The sequence below is a fragment of the Sapajus apella genome, unplaced genomic scaffold (assembly GCF_009761245.1).
Source record: "Sapajus apella isolate SASKATOON/1434 unplaced genomic scaffold, GSC_monkey_1.0 scaffold3, whole genome shotgun sequence".
NCBI classification, from domain to species: Eukaryota; Metazoa; Chordata; class Mammalia; order Primates; family Cebidae; genus Sapajus; species Sapajus apella.
The window spans coordinates 33,572,275-33,591,946 of NW_022436943.1; the positions used below are offsets into that span (position 1 = coordinate 33,572,275).

The 19,672-nt window shown below is 33.8% G+C and overlaps 1 protein-coding gene and 1 long non-coding RNA gene across 2 annotated transcripts in view; one reads left to right on the top strand and one right to left on the bottom strand.

Annotated features, from left to right (window-relative positions):
- PKHD1L1 (PKHD1 like 1) overlaps positions 1-19,672 on the top strand; it is a 159,678-nt gene that overhangs the window by 112,122 nt on the left and 27,884 nt on the right. Inside the window, exons 58-70 of the mRNA XM_032252007.1 lie at positions 1,067-1,196; positions 2,046-2,219; positions 5,379-5,482; positions 6,397-6,526; positions 7,302-7,423; positions 9,129-9,219; positions 12,374-12,522; positions 12,604-12,726; positions 13,299-13,410; positions 13,498-13,614; positions 16,086-16,251; positions 17,291-17,523; positions 17,725-17,892. Of these exons, the coding sequence (XP_032107898.1) occupies positions 1,067-1,196; positions 2,046-2,219; positions 5,379-5,482; positions 6,397-6,526; positions 7,302-7,423; positions 9,129-9,219; positions 12,374-12,522; positions 12,604-12,726; positions 13,299-13,410; positions 13,498-13,614; positions 16,086-16,251; positions 17,291-17,523; positions 17,725-17,892 (1,819 nt within the window). The remainder of the gene's footprint in view (positions 1-1,066; positions 1,197-2,045; positions 2,220-5,378; positions 5,483-6,396; positions 6,527-7,301; positions 7,424-9,128; positions 9,220-12,373; positions 12,523-12,603; positions 12,727-13,298; positions 13,411-13,497; positions 13,615-16,085; positions 16,252-17,290; positions 17,524-17,724; positions 17,893-19,672) is intronic.
- LOC116532666 lies at positions 7,297-19,012 on the bottom strand. The gene is made up of 2 exons (XR_004260930.1): positions 18,600-19,012; positions 7,297-7,371 (listed from the first exon to the last, which is right to left on the bottom strand). It is a non-coding gene; the product is annotated as an uncharacterized LOC116532666 (long non-coding RNA).

Sequence of the window (19,672 nt, forward strand, 5' to 3'; positions counted from 1 at the left end):
TGATTTCAATATCCCTATGATTTATCCAATTAATATTTTCTGCAAATTTTGTATCTGAGTAATATTGTGTCACACACTTTTCTAGGGATTTGGGATTTAGTGGTGAAGAAATTTGTCTAAGCTATCATGAAACTTGCATTAGAGTGGGAGATGCAGATACTAAATGAACAAATAAATATCTATTAATTTCAGATAATGTTCATAATGAAGGAAATAAAACAGGTAGTGTGATAGAGACTGCCACGGCAAAGGGTAGCAGATAACATTTAATATTCCAGAGAAGATATTTGTTAAGGGTACATCTGAACAGAGATTTGGATGACAAGGGGGAGCTCAATATATAAAGTTCTAGGACTTAGCCTTTTCCTTGAACTTTCCTCAGGCTTTTCTGCTTTTCAGTGCTAAACAAACAAACAAAAAAGCTAGGGAAAAAATTTCAACTCTTAATAATATTGTCCTGATCACTTTTTAATAAAAATGTGAGTATGTTTGCTTTGAATGTCTTTACTTTTTCAAAAAAGATATACTGTGATTACTAACTGACTGAATTAAAGTTAAGAAAATGCTGAGATAATTCAAAATTTAGAATTCTTAATATCAAACACAAGCATATGTTTTGTTTTGTTTTTGGCACGGAGTCTCACTCTGTCACCCAGGCTGGAGTGCAGTGGTGAGATCTCAGCTCATTGCAACCTCTGCCTCCCAGGTTCAAGCGATTCTCCTGCCTCAGCCTACTGAGTAGCTGGGACTACAGGCGCAGGCCGCCACGCCAGGCTGAGTTTTGCATTTTTAGTAGAGACGAGGTTTCACCATGTTGGTCAGGATGGTCTCAATCTCCAGACCTCGTGATACACCTGCCTCAGCCTCCCAAAGTGCTGGGATTACAAGTGTGAGCTACCGCGCCTGGCAAACATATGTATTCTTAGAGACTTCAATGTACTGTTTATTCTTTCTGATAATACCATAATTGCCATGAGATATAAATTAAATTATTTAATTATGATATCAAGAAATATAAACCTATTTTTAAAACTGTTTTTACATTTGGCACTTGAATTTTTCTAAGGAGGGAGAAGAGATTGTGATAACAACCACAAGCTATGATTTCCATCAGACAGAAACAAGAAGTATCGTTAAAATTCTCCATGATCGTAAAATTCTCATTCTTAATGATAGCCTTTCCTATACTCACTTTGGTAAGTGGCTGCTTTTTAACCGCATAGATATATAACTGTCTTGAAAAGTCACATTTACTCTGTAATTATAATTCTTTGATAAAACATCTCACAAATATTTTAAGGGAGCATTTTATTCAGATTGGCAGTGATACCCAATGAACACTGCTCTTTCTGCATTGGCTACTGATAGGTCCCACTATGTGCTTTCATTCATTCAGCAAATATTCAGCAAAGACCTACTGTATGACATTTTATAGGGTAAGGCTCAACACTTTCTGTTTAAAGTAAGCTTCTAGGTGATTCTTTATACACTGAAATTTGAGAATCCTTGATCCAAAAGCCTGTTGTCTTAATCTGTTTCATGGATGTATTCTTAAGCTGTAAATGCATTTAGACAAGCAATAATAAGAGGATAAAGCTATAATTGTTGAGGAAAGAAGGAATAAGCATGATCTGAAGATGAGTTTTCCACTTACAGGAGCAATTTTTTACTCATCTACTTCATTTCCTCATTTATTAAAATTATAATTCACTTCTCAGTTTGCCATACACCAGGGTTTTCATGTATAATTTGAAGTTATTGTATACTGCCTTCGAGATTTGTTAAGTAGTAACTTTATACTTGCTGATTATAACCATTTTGGTGTAAATAGAGAAAATATTTTTGGTTATATTTCATTTTATAAATATGAGTCTCATAATATCACATGGCCATCTATATATGTTTAAACATGTAAATCTAATAATTCATGCATTCATGTTGATTTTGGCTTATTAGAAAGTTGTTTAGCATATGAACCGCAAAGGAATTAGTAAAGACAGATGTTTCTCAGCATTGGCAATAATCTAGTTATCTTTATACCTCAGCTGAGAAATACCATGTCCCTGGAACTGGTGAGAGCTACACATTAGCAGCTGATGTTGGGATACTGAGTAGGAACATCAAAATAGTTGGTGAAGATTACCCAGGTTGGTCCCAGGACTCTTTTGGAGCACACGTCCTGGTTGGCTCATTCACTGAAAATATGATGACATTTAAAGGTTGGTATATATTCAGTTTATTTTTATAAATGAGCATAACATGTTCTCACTTATGTTTAGTCAGCTCTTACATAATTTTCACTTTTTAATAAGATTATGTGGGAACATAAAGCATTAAAAGTGATTATGTAGCCCAGGTGTTACCTTCCAAGTAAATTCTCTTAAATTACTGCTGTTAATTTTATCTTCATGGTCAAAATGAATTATCAAATTAACAATAACCTTAGGCAATAGCTAGACCAGTCTTTCACCTAACAGAGATAATTTTATAATAAGTACCACAAATCATGTGTTGGTTTTTGTTTTGTTTTAAGGAAAATTCCAAGCGTATATCAAAAATAGAGAAAACAATATAACGAATCCCAATGTACTAATCACCAGCTTCAGTGATTATCAACTTTGGCCAATCTTGTTTTATCTATACCTCCATCCACTTTCTTCATGCTCCTGGATTGTATTGAAGCAAGCACATATTAAATCATCTAGAAATATTTTAGTATGCAACTCTAAGACATTTTAGAAAACATCCACAAAGACCTAAAAATGTTAATTTCTTAATAATAATTTATTATCTTCAAATGACAGTTCAAATTTCCCCAGTATCTTTGTTCACTCCCTCCCGGTTCAAATAAGGATCTAAATAAGATCCACATTGCAGCTGATTATGAATCTTAAATCTCTGATTCATTCCTCTTTCCTTGCATTTTACGTACGAAAGAAGTTGGTCCTCTAATTCTGTGGAGTTTCCAACAGTCTGGAATTTGGTGATTGTCTTCCTGAAATTTAACTTATTCCTGTCTCCCTGTATTTCCTATGCATAGGTGATTTAAAACTAGAGACTTCATCAGACTCAGGCTCAATTTTTAAGTAAGAATTATGCCAGACAGGGTATCTCATGCCTGTAATCCCAGCATTTGGGAGGCTAAGGTGGGAGGACTGCATGAGGCCAGGAGTTTGAAATCAGCCTGGGCAATATAGTGAAATCCAGTCCCTACAAAATAAATAAATAAATAAATAAATGAAAAAATAAAAGGGGTACAGTTGGTAGTGTATTTTTCTATTCTGATAGAAAAATACACTACCAACTGTAAATGTATGATTGTTTCTCTCATGATGTTAGCAGCTACTAATTAACATTGCTTAGATTCATTAAATAATTAAGGTTTAAAATTTCCTCCTCATTTATAATAAAGAAAATCCCTCCTAAACAACCATTTAACTGCCCTGAAAGATAGTTCATATAGGACATACAGGAAAAAAATGCTTTATTTTTCCCCATATTGATTAAGTTTCAAAATAATGTGTCGGTTCCCAAGCATCCTCCAAATGTGACAGGGAGTTTGTTGTTTTGTTGTTAGTATCATTATGTGCTCGTGGATCAAACTATTTGACATGCTCAAATCCATTGGGATCGTTAATTTGATTAATACTCAGAATGCTCCATTATTGACCTTCAGAATCTTTTCATGCTGATGCCTGTCCTTTTGACATGACTTAAGTTTTCCAAGCCTCTTTACTTTCTGATATGGAAACATATATTGTAATTTTTTCTAAGACTAGAACTCAGTTGCTCCTTCTACTAATTCTGGTAATTTTTATTGGAAGATGTTATTTGGATCCCACAATCTGGGTACTAGGAGTAGAACATCCATTCTTGATTTGAGCTGTTTCTGCAGGTACTCACTTGTTCAAAATATTGACTATTTCATTTTGCAACAGATCTATTTTAGAAAATCTTTATATAGAACAAATAGCAATCTCACTATAGCCTCTACCTGTTGGTCATAATCTGCCAGGGGAAGCTTACCTGATGATGACAGTGCTGCTGATGATGATAATGATGGTGATGGTAAAGATGATCATGATACGAGATCACAGGCACTGTGTTAAGCATTAAATACATACTATCTCATTTCATCCTCATAATGTTATGGCATAAATATTATCCCTCTTTTAAAGATGAAAAAACAGATGATTAAAGGGTAAAGTTGCTTTGATCTTGAATACTAATTTGTGTCTTTCTCACTTCAAATTTGGTGATAAACCCTATTCCTATGACAATCTTTCCTTGCTCCTATACCTTGTTTTGTGATGTTAGTAAAGACAACACATCTATGGCTTTTGTAAACCCAGATGGTTTGTAGTAATCATGTCTTCTTTATCATTATCTTATTATTCATGCCTTCTCAACAATGTATGTAAGAATTGGCTTATGGATTTCAAGATAGGCTTTTTCCTTCTAGTACAAAATAAGTTTTATCCAACATATCCTGTTAAGTATCAGTTTTTGAACAAAGAATATTCTCTTTTGTTATTTCCCAGCCATGAATTCCTGTGCCTCAGTATTTTAAAAATCTAGATGACAGAGATATAAAAGTTCCTAACTCACAGGGTGCTTTATAAAAATTAAAACCCAATTGTCTGTTATGCATTTAGTACAGCACTTGATACAGAGCAATCTCTCATGGATTGTTATTGCTATTATTCCTAGTCTATAAAACTATTCTTTGTCACCTTGATGGGACTTATGATAAGCTGACCAGCAGATAATTGGTAATACATATTCTGAAAGAGGTTATAAAAGATAATGCTCTTAAAAGCTCTTTATGGCATCAAAATGGAAATATCAGGTAAATTATATCTATGCCTTATATCATGCATTCTCAATGGGAAAATATAACCGCCCCAGGAGGAAAGACCTAGTGCTTCGTTTGGGGGCAAAAAATATTACAATGGTTTGTGGTCCTCCAGTGAGCCACTGTATACTAACAGATATACGGTGTGTGTGTGTGTGTGTGTGTGTGTATATATATATATATACATATATATATACACACATATATGTGTTATAACATATATATATACACACATATATATGTGTTATAACATATATATATATAACATATATATATATATATATATATGTTACTAAAATTTTTGGGGGTGGAGTGGAGGCCCTTAGGAAAAAAAAATGTTGAAAAAGGCTATTTGTGGGTACAATGAAAAGAGGTCTGAGAAATACGACCTCTTCTAGATTAAAGGAGCAAAGAAACTAATGAGTTTTCCATGAAAAATTTGATGAACTTTGTGTAGCTTTTCAAAAATGTTTTATTCTAACTGTTTTAAGAAAAACAAATTTTAAATCTTTCCCTACCTTAGGAAATGCAAGAATAAGTAATGTGGAATTTTATCACAGTGGTCAAGAAGGCTTCAGGGATAGCACAGATCCAAGATATGCTGTAACATTTCTTAACCTAGGACAGGTTTGTGCTTTTTAATTTTGTATATATTTAAAATATGCAAAATATTGTTATTTTCATTTGACTTATAAATAGCCACATCTTATATTAGCTAAAATGATAATCTAATATAATAAAACTTTCTTGGCCCATTAACTTTTTAGACCATTTTTAGACCAAACAGCATTTGATTCTACCCATATTGTGTATTTATTTAAGGTCAGTAAAAACCATAGGAAAAGTAGTACAGAGGGTGAAAGAATTAAAGATCTATAATAGTGGTTTATATCTCCACTTTATTTTACAATGACCAAAAACATTTTTCCAAATGGTTTCTATTAAACAAAGAAAGTATTGCTTAAATTTCTCAAATGAAATGCATGTCTGTATATCTATGCCTCTGTCAAAAGTGGGAAAATAAATATTACAAGAGGGCTGGTGATTTAAGAAAAATGAGAGACAGCATATTTCTTAGTAGAAATAAAAAATCATCCTGTAGGTTTATATTGAAACCCCTAACCTATTCAATGACTGGTTCCTATAGACATTTGAATTGTAACCCCTTGTCTAAAGTATTATTTTTTGTAATTAAAAAAACCCTACTCATCATAAACTATTCTGAAAAAATAATTTTTAGCACCTTAGCATTTTATAAATGAAGATAGAAATATAAATGTATAGAAAAGCACTTAAGAATTTTGAAAACTGCATTTAACGTAAGCATATATATTTAATCCATCTAATAATTCATATGTATGGAAATTTCCATATTTTATATATGGATAAAAACTTATGAAAACATCATCTTTAAGAGAAAGTGAATTGAGTATTGATTATTGGTCAAGGTTTGTTTATTGAAAATCGTTTACTTCATTTTTTTCTTTAAATATATTGTAATTTTATTTTAAAAATGTTCACTGTATCCCAACGTTTTATAGATTCAAGAACATGGCTCATCTTATATTCAAGGCTGTGCTTTTCACCATGGCTTCTCTCCAGCAATTGGTGTATTTGGGACAGATGGATTGGACATAGATGACAACATCATTCACTTTACAGTGGGAGAAGGTAATATAATAATAAATAAATAATATTTTGGTCCAAATTATTAACTGTAAACTCTAGAGACAAGCTGCCCAATTGATCTTTCTGTGAGGATGGAAATGGTCTATATCTATGTCATCTAATATAGTAATTACTAAGTCACCTGTGTCTATTGAGCACTGAATTATGGCTAGGAGCTGAATTGTCACTGAGGAACTGAATTTTTAATTTTAATGGTATATAATTGTACTTAACTTACATTTAAATAGCCACATGTTGCTACGGCTATCACATTAGACACTATAGCCTTATAATATGGAAGAATTTTCACGAGACCACATGCTTATATGAGTTATCTAATCACTAATTATTTAAATTTTTATGACTTTTAAAATACTCCTCATATATTAATCACAAATATTATTACAAATAAAGGCTATATACAACTTTAGATATATCATATTGATTTTTGTCAGTGTAAAGTATAAAAAACTTGTTGAATGTACACACAAGCTGTGGATGTCTTTGTAAAATAAAATCTGCAATAAACCCTGTGAATCCACATAATTAACAAGCGCACCAGAAGATTCCAATTCAGGTCGTTTATTAAAAAGGTAGAGTTCATTATCAAAGAGTTCAGAGGACTCCTTCAAAAATCTAAGATGATCATTTGTCAGGCTTAAAGTAGAAAAATAATTTTATGGAAAAATCTAAACACATTACCCGTAATAGTCATTTCAAATTGACTTATGTATTTTGGGGATTTTCTTTTGTTTTTCTTTTTTTTTTTTTTTAACAGGCATAAGAATATGGGGGAATGCCAACCGAGTCCGAGGGAATTTGATTGCTCTTTCGGTTTGGCCAGGAACCTATCAGAACAGAAAAGATTTAAGTTCAACTCTCTGGCACGCAGCAATTGAGGTAGTGAGAACAAACTTAGAATTTTACTAAATTATAATTTATAATTAATTATATCAGTTATTAAAAAATATCGGATAAAATGCACTAACTAAAAGAGTGAATGCACTTTTAAAAAGATGATGTAATTTTCGATAGCCATTGGTATTTTTTCTTTCTGTTGATGTTCATTGGTTTAAATAGTTCTCTTACCTCCTTTCTTCTCCAACATTATTTCAAGTTCCAGCACAGAGTCTCTTTTGCTGCTACTCAACTGAGTGCTTTGGGCAGATTACTACTTAATTCTGGATTTAGTTTCCTCTCTGAAAATGAAAATAGACAATGGAGTCTCTAAAATACTTTTCTCATCTAAAATTGTCATGATTGTATATGCAAGGTTATTTTACTTATCTGATATTACTAATTGGAGCCTTCTTGTTCCCATGAAGTTTTTTCATTTACTATAGGTGTTTGTTTAGATATAGAATAAGTTTGTTTAGATATAGAGTAAGATTACAAACAAGAAAAGAGAAAGTGGAGAAGATAGCTCTCTCCTATTTTATCTTCCTATGACATAGAATCCAAAGAAACTAAAAATAGTTCTTTTTGAAAGATGCAATGAGGACTGAGTATTGCTTTCTTGCAACTACTAATTATTACCTTAAGGTAAAATTTGAAAGCTGAAATTTAGTATACATTTATGAGGTAAATATTCTCTTTTCATCTATTTATAAATATCGAATGTCAATTCCAAATCTTTAAAATTATCTATGGCTTTTGAAAGAAAAGGTACTTAATTAACATTATGAATTTCATGTGACTATTTTTATCAGAATTTTTAAAAATAAGTGTGTTTAATATGATTGCAATTCTTTACTGTTTTGCTGATGCCATAGGCAGGAACAAAATGTGTGCTCTATGCTTCCATTTTTTGCCACTTTGACTTGTCTTATAAAAATAAAATTGTTTAGCAATTATCTAACACTCATGCTAACCTACTTTGTGATTACAGCAAATGTTATGTAAACTAGTCAATGTCTCCACTGAATCTTATGGTCTACTTTCATTGCCTTACTTGCCTTTTTTTTTAAACAAATCAATCAAATTGGTAACAAAGTGTAACTAAAAAGAGCCTGTAAAAAGAGCTTGCACCTGTAATCCTAGCTACTTGGGAGGTTAAGGAGATTGCGAAGTTTAGGAGTTTGAGACCCACCTGGGCAACATAGTGAGACCCTGTCTCAAAAAAAAAAAAAAAAATATATATATATAGGAATTTATGTATACTTTTATATAAGTATATATTTTTATTAATCATATATACAAGTATAATATATAAATATATATTTATCACTTTTTGAGTGATCACAAATTCCTGAAAAAAGTGTCAACATTCTTGTTACCTTGTTATAATACTGGCATTTGTCCTGTGCCTTGTAAAGTTTAAACCACATTCAGTGGATTTCACGACTGAAATAGGAAATAATCTCTTTAATGTAGTTTTTAAATGAAGTCCAGGGTATAGTACCTAGTAATAGTTTTACACCAAGAACCTAGTATAATTTCAATACATCATTTGTAATTAAGTTTGAATGGGGTAAATTATAAATTCTTTCTCTTGAAAATATTGTTATAATTAAAGGTTTTCATAAGTATATTGTCATACGCTTACTCTCAATGTATATAAATGCTTACTAGCCTGATGCAAAGTATTTATTTATTGTTGCGCTAGATAAATGGAGGGACCAATACAGTTTTGCAGAACAATGTAGTTGCTGGCTTTGCAAGAGCAGGATACCGTATTGATGGTGAACCTTGCCCAAGTAAGTCTTTTAAACTAGGAATTGCTAAAACTAGGAAATAACTTGCCCAAAATTGTTAGAAATAAATAATTATTGCTTGTTACTTCAACATGTAATATATTTTCCTTCCGGGCACTGAAATAACAAGATAAATTATTTCAAGATAACATTGGATCCAAAAAAAAATGAATAGGTTTCTAAGGAAAACTTTATTTTCCCAAGCTTATGATCCCAAAATTCCAACAGCAACTTGAGTTCTTGGTTTTGTTGGTATTGGTATAGTAAGTGTCTCATCCTACTATCATTTTTACAAAAACAGCATTTATTATGGAGATACATCCCAACATATGCCATTATTTTAACTTCTGGTTTAATAAAATGAATGCCCACTATTCAATATGTTAAACCTGCATGGATCAAAAAGTCAACGAACATGAACAGACACTTCTCAAATATAGATTTCTCTATATTAGGTTAGTAAAAATAAAGAACTAACTGAACATCTACTCTTTTGGCAAGGCTGTAGTGTAGGGAAAGCAAAACATTTACACATTGCTGTTTGAAGGACAGAACAATATAATCTCTACTTAGGGTAACATGACATCTACCAAAATCACACATGCATTTCCTTTGACTTGGCATTTCCACTTCTATGAATCTAGCTAGGAGTTGCCTTTACAAACCTAGAAAATTATTTATAAATAAGGTTATTCATCACAGCATTGTCTTTACCAGCAGAAAACCAAAACCACCTTGTGTCCCACAATGGTAGAATAGTTATATAAAGTGAGACAATGGAACAGTAGGCCACTCTAAGGAAGAAGGCAGAAGAGCTCAATGTATTGATATGAAGAAATCTCTAGACTATTCCTAAGTGCTAACTTGAGAGTGCTAAATAGTTTATATAATGCTGTTTTAGGTATAATGCATATAAAATATGTTTTGTGGAAGAAAGGGAAGGAATAAGAATGTATATGGTATTTGTATTTACATAAGGAAACACTGAAAGTATAAAAATCATAGAAAGGAATTGGGAACAAGGGGACTCCATACTTACAATTGTATACTTTTAAAATAACCTCTATATTAAATTATTACCAGATCAAAAAAGTGAAATATATAATAAATCTGCAGACTTTACCACTCAAGAAATTTAAAGGAAGTTAAAGAAAATGGGACTTTCTCTGAGAAATGTTTGTCCTTTCCAGAGTTTATTTTAAAACAAATATCAGTATAGTTACTTTTTAACAGCTTTATTTGGTATGATTTATATAGCATAAAATTCACCTTTTGAAAAATATACTAGTTAATAAATTTATTTATTTTTAAGATTTTTTGAATCAGCGTTTTTTTCTGTCAATGCAAACATTTTTACACTTAAGCTGGTTTTATTCTTGTGCAAAATACATTTTGAAGGAATAAAAACTACTTTGTCAACATAACTGATTCCTTGATACATGCTCTTGTTAAATATTTTAGTTCCCAAAAGCTTACAGTGGCTTTTCTTTGACTTAAAATTTTTAAATATGTAATTTCTTTACAACTTCAATAAAGTTATCCTTATGGGTTTTTCAACATCAAAATATGATCTTTGAATATGAATATTTACTAGTATGTATAATGCTATGTAATGCATTTTTCACTATGTTGCTATTCCTAAATAATTGAGACTATTTATAAGGAGATTTTGGAGTTACAGCAACTGAAATTTGAAATATTACAAAGGAATGAAGGGTTTACGTTTCTATAATGGTACATCAATTTATTGGACCCATCTCCCAGAAAAGAGTCTGGAAAGCTGGGGAAAGTGATATATACTGGGTTCAGGGGTGAAACCCCACTTGTTCATGCATCTATATTGTGTAACTTTAAGGGAGAGAAATGTAAAAATCTTCTTATGCAGGAAAATTATCAAAACCAGGAAGATCATAAATAAAATGTAAAACCCAAAGGCCTAGGAAGAAGGGAAAACCAACAGAAGATAAAAGGAAACAGATACCAGGGAACCTGAACAGGAGAGCTGGAATTAAGCACAATTTAGGAGGTGGTGCTGCTCTTTATAGGCAATACCCCAATTCATGCCTGTTTAGGGGAGGGAGTTATTAAGGTTATTGAACTGAGTTGGACATAAGTAAAACTTTCATTAAAATCCACTTTGTTCTACATATTAATAATGAGTACAGTTGCCATTTGTTGCAGGTATTTGCTAGGCACTTTATATGGGTTATTTCATTTTATTTTGAAACAATTCTGAATTAATATTGAAAACATTTTACATATGAGGAAACTAAGGTCCTAAAAGGTTAAACAACTTTCCCAAGATGATGCATACACCAACTGTTAAAATATTTAAAGAGCACCTATCTCTCTACTACATTTTAGGTTCCAAGAAATGATGGTGAATTAGCTAGGCACAATGTCTTCTCTCATTAAGCTTACATCTTAGGAGAGAAGAGATGGATAATTAACAAATAATTAACAATAAAATATCAAGCGAAAGGAATTTTAACTGCAATATAAAGTGACGGAGCTGTTATTTTGAATCAGGTATTCAGGGAAGGTCTTTTAAGGAAGTGACATTTAGCTTGATAATGGAATGGCCAGAAGGACACAGCAATAGAAAGATGTTCAGGGGAAGCATTTCACAGACAGAAGCTATACCACTGTGTTTCAAGTTTAGGCTTATTTATATCTAAATCCCATGGTCTTTCTAATATAATTAATGTTTACTTTAATCAGATAAAATAATGCAAGGGTGTTAACACTAAACTTTTGGAAATGAGTATACAGTTATTTCAAATAACAGTGAAGAGACTAATTAGACAAGAGTAAATACTAAATAGACAAGAGCAAATGCTAATAGAATAAACCGGGTGAGGTAAGGCATGCCTGTAGTCCCAGCTATTCAGGAGGCCAAGGCAGGAAGATGGCTTGAGTTTGAAACTAGTTCAAGCAACATATTGAGGCTCCATCTCGAAAACATTTAAAGAAAAATACTAAATAGATTGAACCATAAATGGCAGAGCCATAAAAGTATTTGATCAGATTAAACCTGATATCAGAATTATATATGTAACTTCGAAAGAGTTTTTTTTAACTTTAACTGATAATGTTTATTAATACTATAGGACATGAATTGTAATATTAATTCTCTGGTTCTATCTTTCCTTCCAAGGCCAGTTTAATCCTATGGAAAAGTGGTTTGACAATGAAGCCCATGGAGGTTTATATGGGATCTATATGAACCAAGATGGCCTTCCTGGATGTTCTCTTATACAAGGATTTACCATTTGGACATGCTGGGATTATGGAATTTATTTTCAGGTAAGTATATTAAAGATGGTGATTGTTTGTTTTCTTTTATGATTGTCCTTAGTATTATGTAACCTGCAAATTGTATTGCAGACCACAGAGAACGTGTACATTTATAATGTGACCCTGGTTGACAATGGAATGGCGATTTTTCCAATGATTTACTTGCCAGCTGCTATATCACACAAAATTTCCAATAAAAAAGTACAAATTAAGGTAAGAGATTAATACAGCCATATCACTGAGACAAAAAATAACTCAGAAAAGGGTAGAATTACTGGAGCACTAATAAGAATAATCTCCTTGACTTCTATCTCTGTTTCCCCCACATCTCCCTCCCTGCCTTGCTCCCACTGCCCTTTGCCTACAAACTGTTCATTCTTATCTTTCCTCCTCCCTTTCCTTCCCTCTTCTTGCTTATCACTTGCAAATCTTGCAATAGGTAAATTTTCACTTCCTCTATGAAGTTTTTTCTGAGCCCACTTAGGTGGTAATGACACTTCCTCCACTTTTTTGTTCCTACTGTTCCCTGGATCTGTTTCCATCCCAGAAACATAACATGTCATTGTATATGATTATTTACATGTCTTTCTTACCTCTCTCATTCTCAGCATCACTCCAGTTGGGGGTAGCAATCACATCTTTTTCATCTTTGTTTAATGAATGATCCACTTTTTGAATTTATAGTTTGTGTTTTCCTACAGTAGAATTCAGTATTATTCATTGTCATGTTTTCTTTTAGTAAGAGCTATTATTAATGCTATATTATTTGGCTTGTTTCTAAACAGAGCTCCTTAATTGTTGGAAGTAGCCCTGGGTTTAATTGCTCTGATATCCTAACTAATGATGATCCCAATGTTGAACTCACTGCTGCCCATCGGAGTCCTAGATCTCCATCAGGTGAAAAATTTGGAACTTTAATGTTGATGTTCATATAAGTGCATATTCAGTTTTCATTAACTTTTTTTTTTTTTTTTTTGGTAAAAGGTGGGAGAAGTGGGATTTGTTGGCCTACCTTTGCTTCAGCTCATAACATGGCACCACGAAAGCCCCATGCAGGGATCATGAGTTACAATGCCATCAGTGGCCTTTTGGACATCTCAGGCAAGTACATAGTCTTCTACAAATCTTCTCAATTAATTTCTATAAAGAATATATAGATGATAATAATATTTCATTGTAAAAAATTATTTAAGTGGATTTTGATAGGAATCTGCCTGAACATCCAGTTTACTTCTAGGCCTCTTATCAACCAGTTAAGCCACTCATCACTACCCAGGAGTCCATATTTATCCTTATCTTGGATCGGTATTCTCTCCACAAAAAGTAGATGACCCTGTGTACGACCCAAATTTCATTTTTGAGCCTTTGACCTACATTTTTCTCACAACATGTCATGGAAATTTGGGCATTTCTACTTAATGTAGGCCATCACTATTTCCAAACTTCTAAAAGTCATTCCAGCAACATATTAAAACTGGCCATACTAGTGTATAATTCCCTTGGAACAGGTCCTGTGGAAGAAGAGATTTGTCTTGTAAGGCTCTGTTGAGGTCCCTGATGATTTCAGGCAAGTAGAGCAGGAAGTTACTCTTTAATAAGAAGGAAATACCATTTATAGGCATCCAGAGAATTCAGCACATTCTGAGACTTCAAGGTTCAGGTGCCTCTTCCCATATATCTCCATCTAACTTAGCATCCCACTTTGTTTCTCTCAGGGCCCTGGCTTTGATGTTGGGGATTTGGTAGGGCTCAGAACACAACCATCTCTTAAGTTGTAAAGTTCTGCTAATCTTACACTGAGATCCTGAAATTTGCTTTGAATTTGTGATTGACCACCATAGCTTTCATTTTCTTTCTTCAAAGCATCAATGAAGTAGAAGCACTAATGGAATTCTTATACAAGTGGCTTATTGAAGGTATGCTCCCAGGAGAAAGGGAGTGAGAGAAGTATTAGAATAGCGCAGAGGAAGGAGCTAAGCAAGGATATGACCTCAACTGAAGTCCAACTTCTTCTGCCTGATACTTCAGAGAGCTGTGAAGTATAAATTGTGCCAAATATTTTTCTCATATGGAGGCAAAAGGTTCTTCCATATCTCTTGTCAGTCAGGCATGGCTACTTGTGGTAGTGGAGGGGAGTACATAATCTTCCAAGTGAGGGAACTCTCAAGTAGCTCAGGGTAATTCTTTAGAGAAGATAACAGCTGGCCAGGTATGTGTGGTGGCTCATGCCTGTAATCCCAGTACTTTGGGAGGCTGAGGTGGGTGGATCACTTGAGGACAGGAATTTGAGACCAGCCTGGCCAATATGGTGAAACTCCATCTCTACTGAAAAAATACAAAAATTAGCCAGGTGTGGTAGCAGGCATCTGCAATCTCAGCTACTCAGAGGCTAAGGCAGAATTGCTTGAACCCAGGAGGCAGAGGTTGTAGTAAGCCATGATCACACCACTGCAACTCCAGCCTGGTGACAGAGTAAGACTCTCTCTCAAAAAAAAAAAAAAAAAAAAAAAAAAAAAAAAAAAAAAAAAAAAAAAAGAAAAAGAAACAAACAAACAAAAACAGAAGACAGCAGCTATGAGTGGTTTGCAGCCAATACTTTATAGGAGGAGGTGGGGATTGGGTGCACTGGCCCATTAAAGGAGATCTAGGCAGGGCACAAACACCATCTGCTACTATGATAATTTATTAATACTCATCCACAGGTTCATATTCCTGTATACGGACTCTTCTTAGGAGAAAGTATAATTAAGAAGGGCCATAGATAAAACATAACTGATTTAAGAATTTTAGAGGTCACCTTTTGCTTTTTTGTTTAGAGTTATTGGGTTTTTAAGTACAATAGAGATTAAGTTTTTGGATCTAGCCAGTTTTATCTTTTAGCCACGTAATATATACAAAGAAGACAAGAGAAAAATAGTGTTTCATTTATCTTAGCTGCATAATAAACAACCCCCACCCCCAAATTTAGAGTCTATAAACAACCATTTAGCTCATGATTCTGTACATTGGCAATTTGGGCTTTGTTCAGCTGGGTGGTTTTTCTGCTGGTCTCACCTAGGCTTGTCTATTAGGTACCATCAGTTTACAGGATGGCTATGGGCTGGTTAATCTAGGATAGCCTTGCTTCCATCTCTGGTGGTTGGTGCCTGCTGACAGTTGGTGCTGGCCATTAGCTGGGGTGATAGGAGTGATGTTTCCCAGGCTTACTCACATGTTGGAAGTCACAGAAGCACTAAGCACTAAGGGTTTCCCTGGAGCACTAAGAAAGAGCAAGCTCCAATATGCAAGCACTCTCCAGAACTCTGTTTATGCCATGATTGGTATCGTCCCATTGGCCAAACCAAGTCACATGGCCAATCCCAGAGAAAATGTGGGAGAGCATTACCCAGTAATATGGATATTGGGAGGCAACAGGCTACCACAAAGAGTGGCAGACTTATTTACCATATCGGGTAAGAGCTCCTTGTTTTGGTAGTGACAAAAGATGTGTTTGGCAAAATGTGCATGAAATAAATCTGATTTTACCACTTTCTTTAGAGAAAATAATCACTTTTCTATTATTTATGTTTTAGGTTCAACATTTGTTGGATTTAAGAATGTTTGTTCAGGGGAAACTAATGTTATATTTATTACTAACCCTTTAAATGAGGATTTACAACATCCAATCCATGTGAAGAATATAAAACTGGTTGATACTACTGAACAATCAAAAATATTTATACATAGGCCTGATATAAGGTAAAATACATAAAATAAAATAAATAAAATAAAATAAAATAAAAATTAACTGCGAGTGGTGGTGTGTACCTGCGGTCCCAGCTACTCAGAAGGCTGAGGCAGGAGGCGTGCTTGAGCCCAGGAGGTTGAGGCTGCAGTCAGCTATTATCACACCACTGCACTCCAGCTTGGGCAACAGAGACCCTGTCTCAAAAAAAAAGTAGGTACCTCTTCAGACAAATGCAGTATTTCATAAATAGTTTGACGTCATCTGAATTTGCTTTGCTGACAGCCCAATACTTATTCCTTTAATTATTGTTGAACTTCAGTTGAACAATCAATCAACACTTTAGATAATTCAGGATGAGGCCAAAATACCATCTACATTTGAACTGCATGATAAGGTTATCTTATCTCTTATTTTTATCTATAAAAGAGTTACTAAAATATGTAGCATAATAAATACAATCCAAGTATAGTCTTATATCCATAAACAAAGGTCTATAAGGATATACACTAAACTGCAATCGGTGATGAGCCTAAAGGCTTAGAATAGGAAGGTGAAAGAGATTGGGCTTTTAATAAGTCTTTAGGTTATTTTATAGTAAGCAATACTTTCATAATTTTTAAAGACAAGAAGGAAGGGAAATAATGATAAAGACTTCCCTCCCAACAACATGGATTTTATATGTCCTGTACAACAATAATCATTCACCTACTCTCTGGAGCAATGTTAGTATACTTTGAACACTGCACAAATAAGAAATCTGTCATTCAACAATAGATAGAATAGAAAACTGGAATTCTGATTTTATATCCCACAGGTATGACTTGTCCTTTTAAAGTGTTAACGAACTCATAATCATAGACCAAAACAACTCAATGAAAAAGGAGACCTCATTACAATGCTAATTACATAGGCTACTTGGTCCCGCTTTGAAACCTCTCTGAAATAAAATTCAATAGATCAATTTTTTTGATACCCTCTTAGCAAATATTCAAGTATATTCATATTGCTCTCTAGAAACAATGAACTGAATCATTCAACTTTTCTCCACAGTAAGGTCAATCCATCTGATTGTGTGGACATGGTTTGTGATGCCAAAAGGAAATCTTTTCTTAGAGACATAGATGGCTCCTTTCTGGGGAATGCTGGTTTTGTGATACCTCAAGCAGAATATGAATGGGATGGAAACAGCCAACTAGGAATTGGAGACTACAGAATCCCTAAGGTGATGCTCACATTCTTGAATGGAAGTAAAATTCCTGTCACTGAGAAAGCACCTCATAAAGGTTTGTTGGATATTATTCTGTTGTTAGGCCTTAAGCTCATGAAACAAAGTATGTGTTTGTTTTTAATGACTTATGTACTCAACCAATAACTTATATTTTCTACTTCTTAAACTTGCATAACAAGAAAAAGATATTATGAGGATTTTGTTTTTACAAACAGATTCTGTATTATTGATAAAATGTATATACATATGTTTCTAGGAATTATTAGAGATTCAACCTGTAAGTACATTCCGCAGTGGCAGAGCTATCAGTGCTTTGGGATGGAATATGCATTGATGGTTATTGAAAGTCTGGATCCTGACACAGAAACTCGAAGAATTTCCCCAGTGGCTATAATGGGCAATGGTTATGTAGATCTCCTTAATGGTAGGTATTTAATAAGTGTAAACTAGAGTTCTTAAAAACATTCACTTGTTATTAGATGCATGAAGCCATCTCATGGCTCACACCTGTAATCCCAGAACTTTGGGAGGCCGAGGTGGGCAGATCACCTGAGGTCGGGAGTTCATGATCAGCTTGACCAATATGGAGAAACCCCATCTCAACTAAAAATACAAAATTAGCTGGGCCTGTAATCCCAGCTACCCAAGAGGCTGAGGCAGGAGAATCGCTTGAACCCAGAAGGTGGAGGTTGCGGTGAGCCGAGATTCACCGTTGCACGCCAGCCTGGGCAACAAGAGTGAAACTCCATCTCATAAAAAATAAAAATAAAAAATAAAAATTAAAAAAAATGAGCAATGTGCAGGAGAAAGACTTGATGTTGCAGTATCTCATCCAGGAAAGCAAGAACAGTTATTTAAAATTGGTCATTGGCCATTGAAATAAAAGGAAGAAGGAGGGGAAGAGGGATGGAGAGGAAAGCAAGAAGGAGACAAGATATTTGTGGAGCGATCTTCATACCTTTATTGATAAGGTGGTATAAATATTTTGAAGAAAAAATGGGTCCAAGTATCTCCAAAACATACAATTTGCCTAATGTATATTATAAGTTGATAATGTGTTATTTGGAATACTTGACAAGCAGTATTCTCAGTATGTTCATTTTTATTCTCATGAATCTTTGGAAGACTTACCTTGCCATCAACGTGTTTTCATTTCTGATTCCTTTGATTGTCAAGACCAATCTGGTCAAGCTCCAGAGTCAGGTTTCTTCCATTCTGGTCTTAGGAGGAGGCTATAGCAGAGAAGGAAGGTAATGGTCTCCATGAGGATGCAGACTAGCTTAGGACAACAATCCTTTTGGAATGACTAAGATGAATTTCTAAAAGGTACTGAAAACACAGGACAGGGATTCATTGTATATCCCTGAAATGACACCAGGGGCTCAAAACTTCATCCCTAAACAGGATTAGATTTCTTTTATGTGCTGAAAGTGCACATAGCTTGGATTAGTTGGATTTCTGTGCCCTTGTAGTGTCATATCATGTACTAAAATATTCTAGAATTCAATAAAATAGCTATATCCAACAAAATTATAAATGCTTTAAAAACTTATGATGGGGAGGAAGGCAGCAGATCACACTGCCACGTGTGTGCCTATGCAACAATCTTGCATGTTCTTCACATGTACCCCCAAACCTAAAGTGCAATGAAATTTAAAAAAAAAAAAAAAACTTGTTTATAAGAATAGAATGAACTAAATCAGGAGTATTCCAAAGTTTCATAATTTTAGGGCTCTCTTCACTTCTCCCACCACAGTGTGTGCTATGCCTGGTTTCTGTGACCTGTGGTCAACCCAATTTCAGATGCTGCTTTTTGGATTTTACAAAGCAGAGATCATGAGAACAATTTTAAAACTGTCAATGAATAATGGAGTAATTGAGGCAATGTTTTCAAATTGCTCTGTTTTATACGGTGGAGAAAGCTTTCATGGTTTTATTTTTTTATTTCTCTTTTCTGGCAAGCATAAAAGTTTTCCATTTACAGTAGTGACAAGACATATTTCTTCAATATGAATTTAAATTTTAAAAAGTGAATATCAATTTAAAGAAGTCTTATGTAAATGATAGCAGCACAGAAAAATCATGAAGGTATTAGAAGAATCACTGAAGCTTGGGATGCACTATACTAGATGGGGAAAAAATTCCTCAAGATAAAAGTTACAGAATACTACTGAAGTTTTCTTTTGAATATTAATATTAAGAAT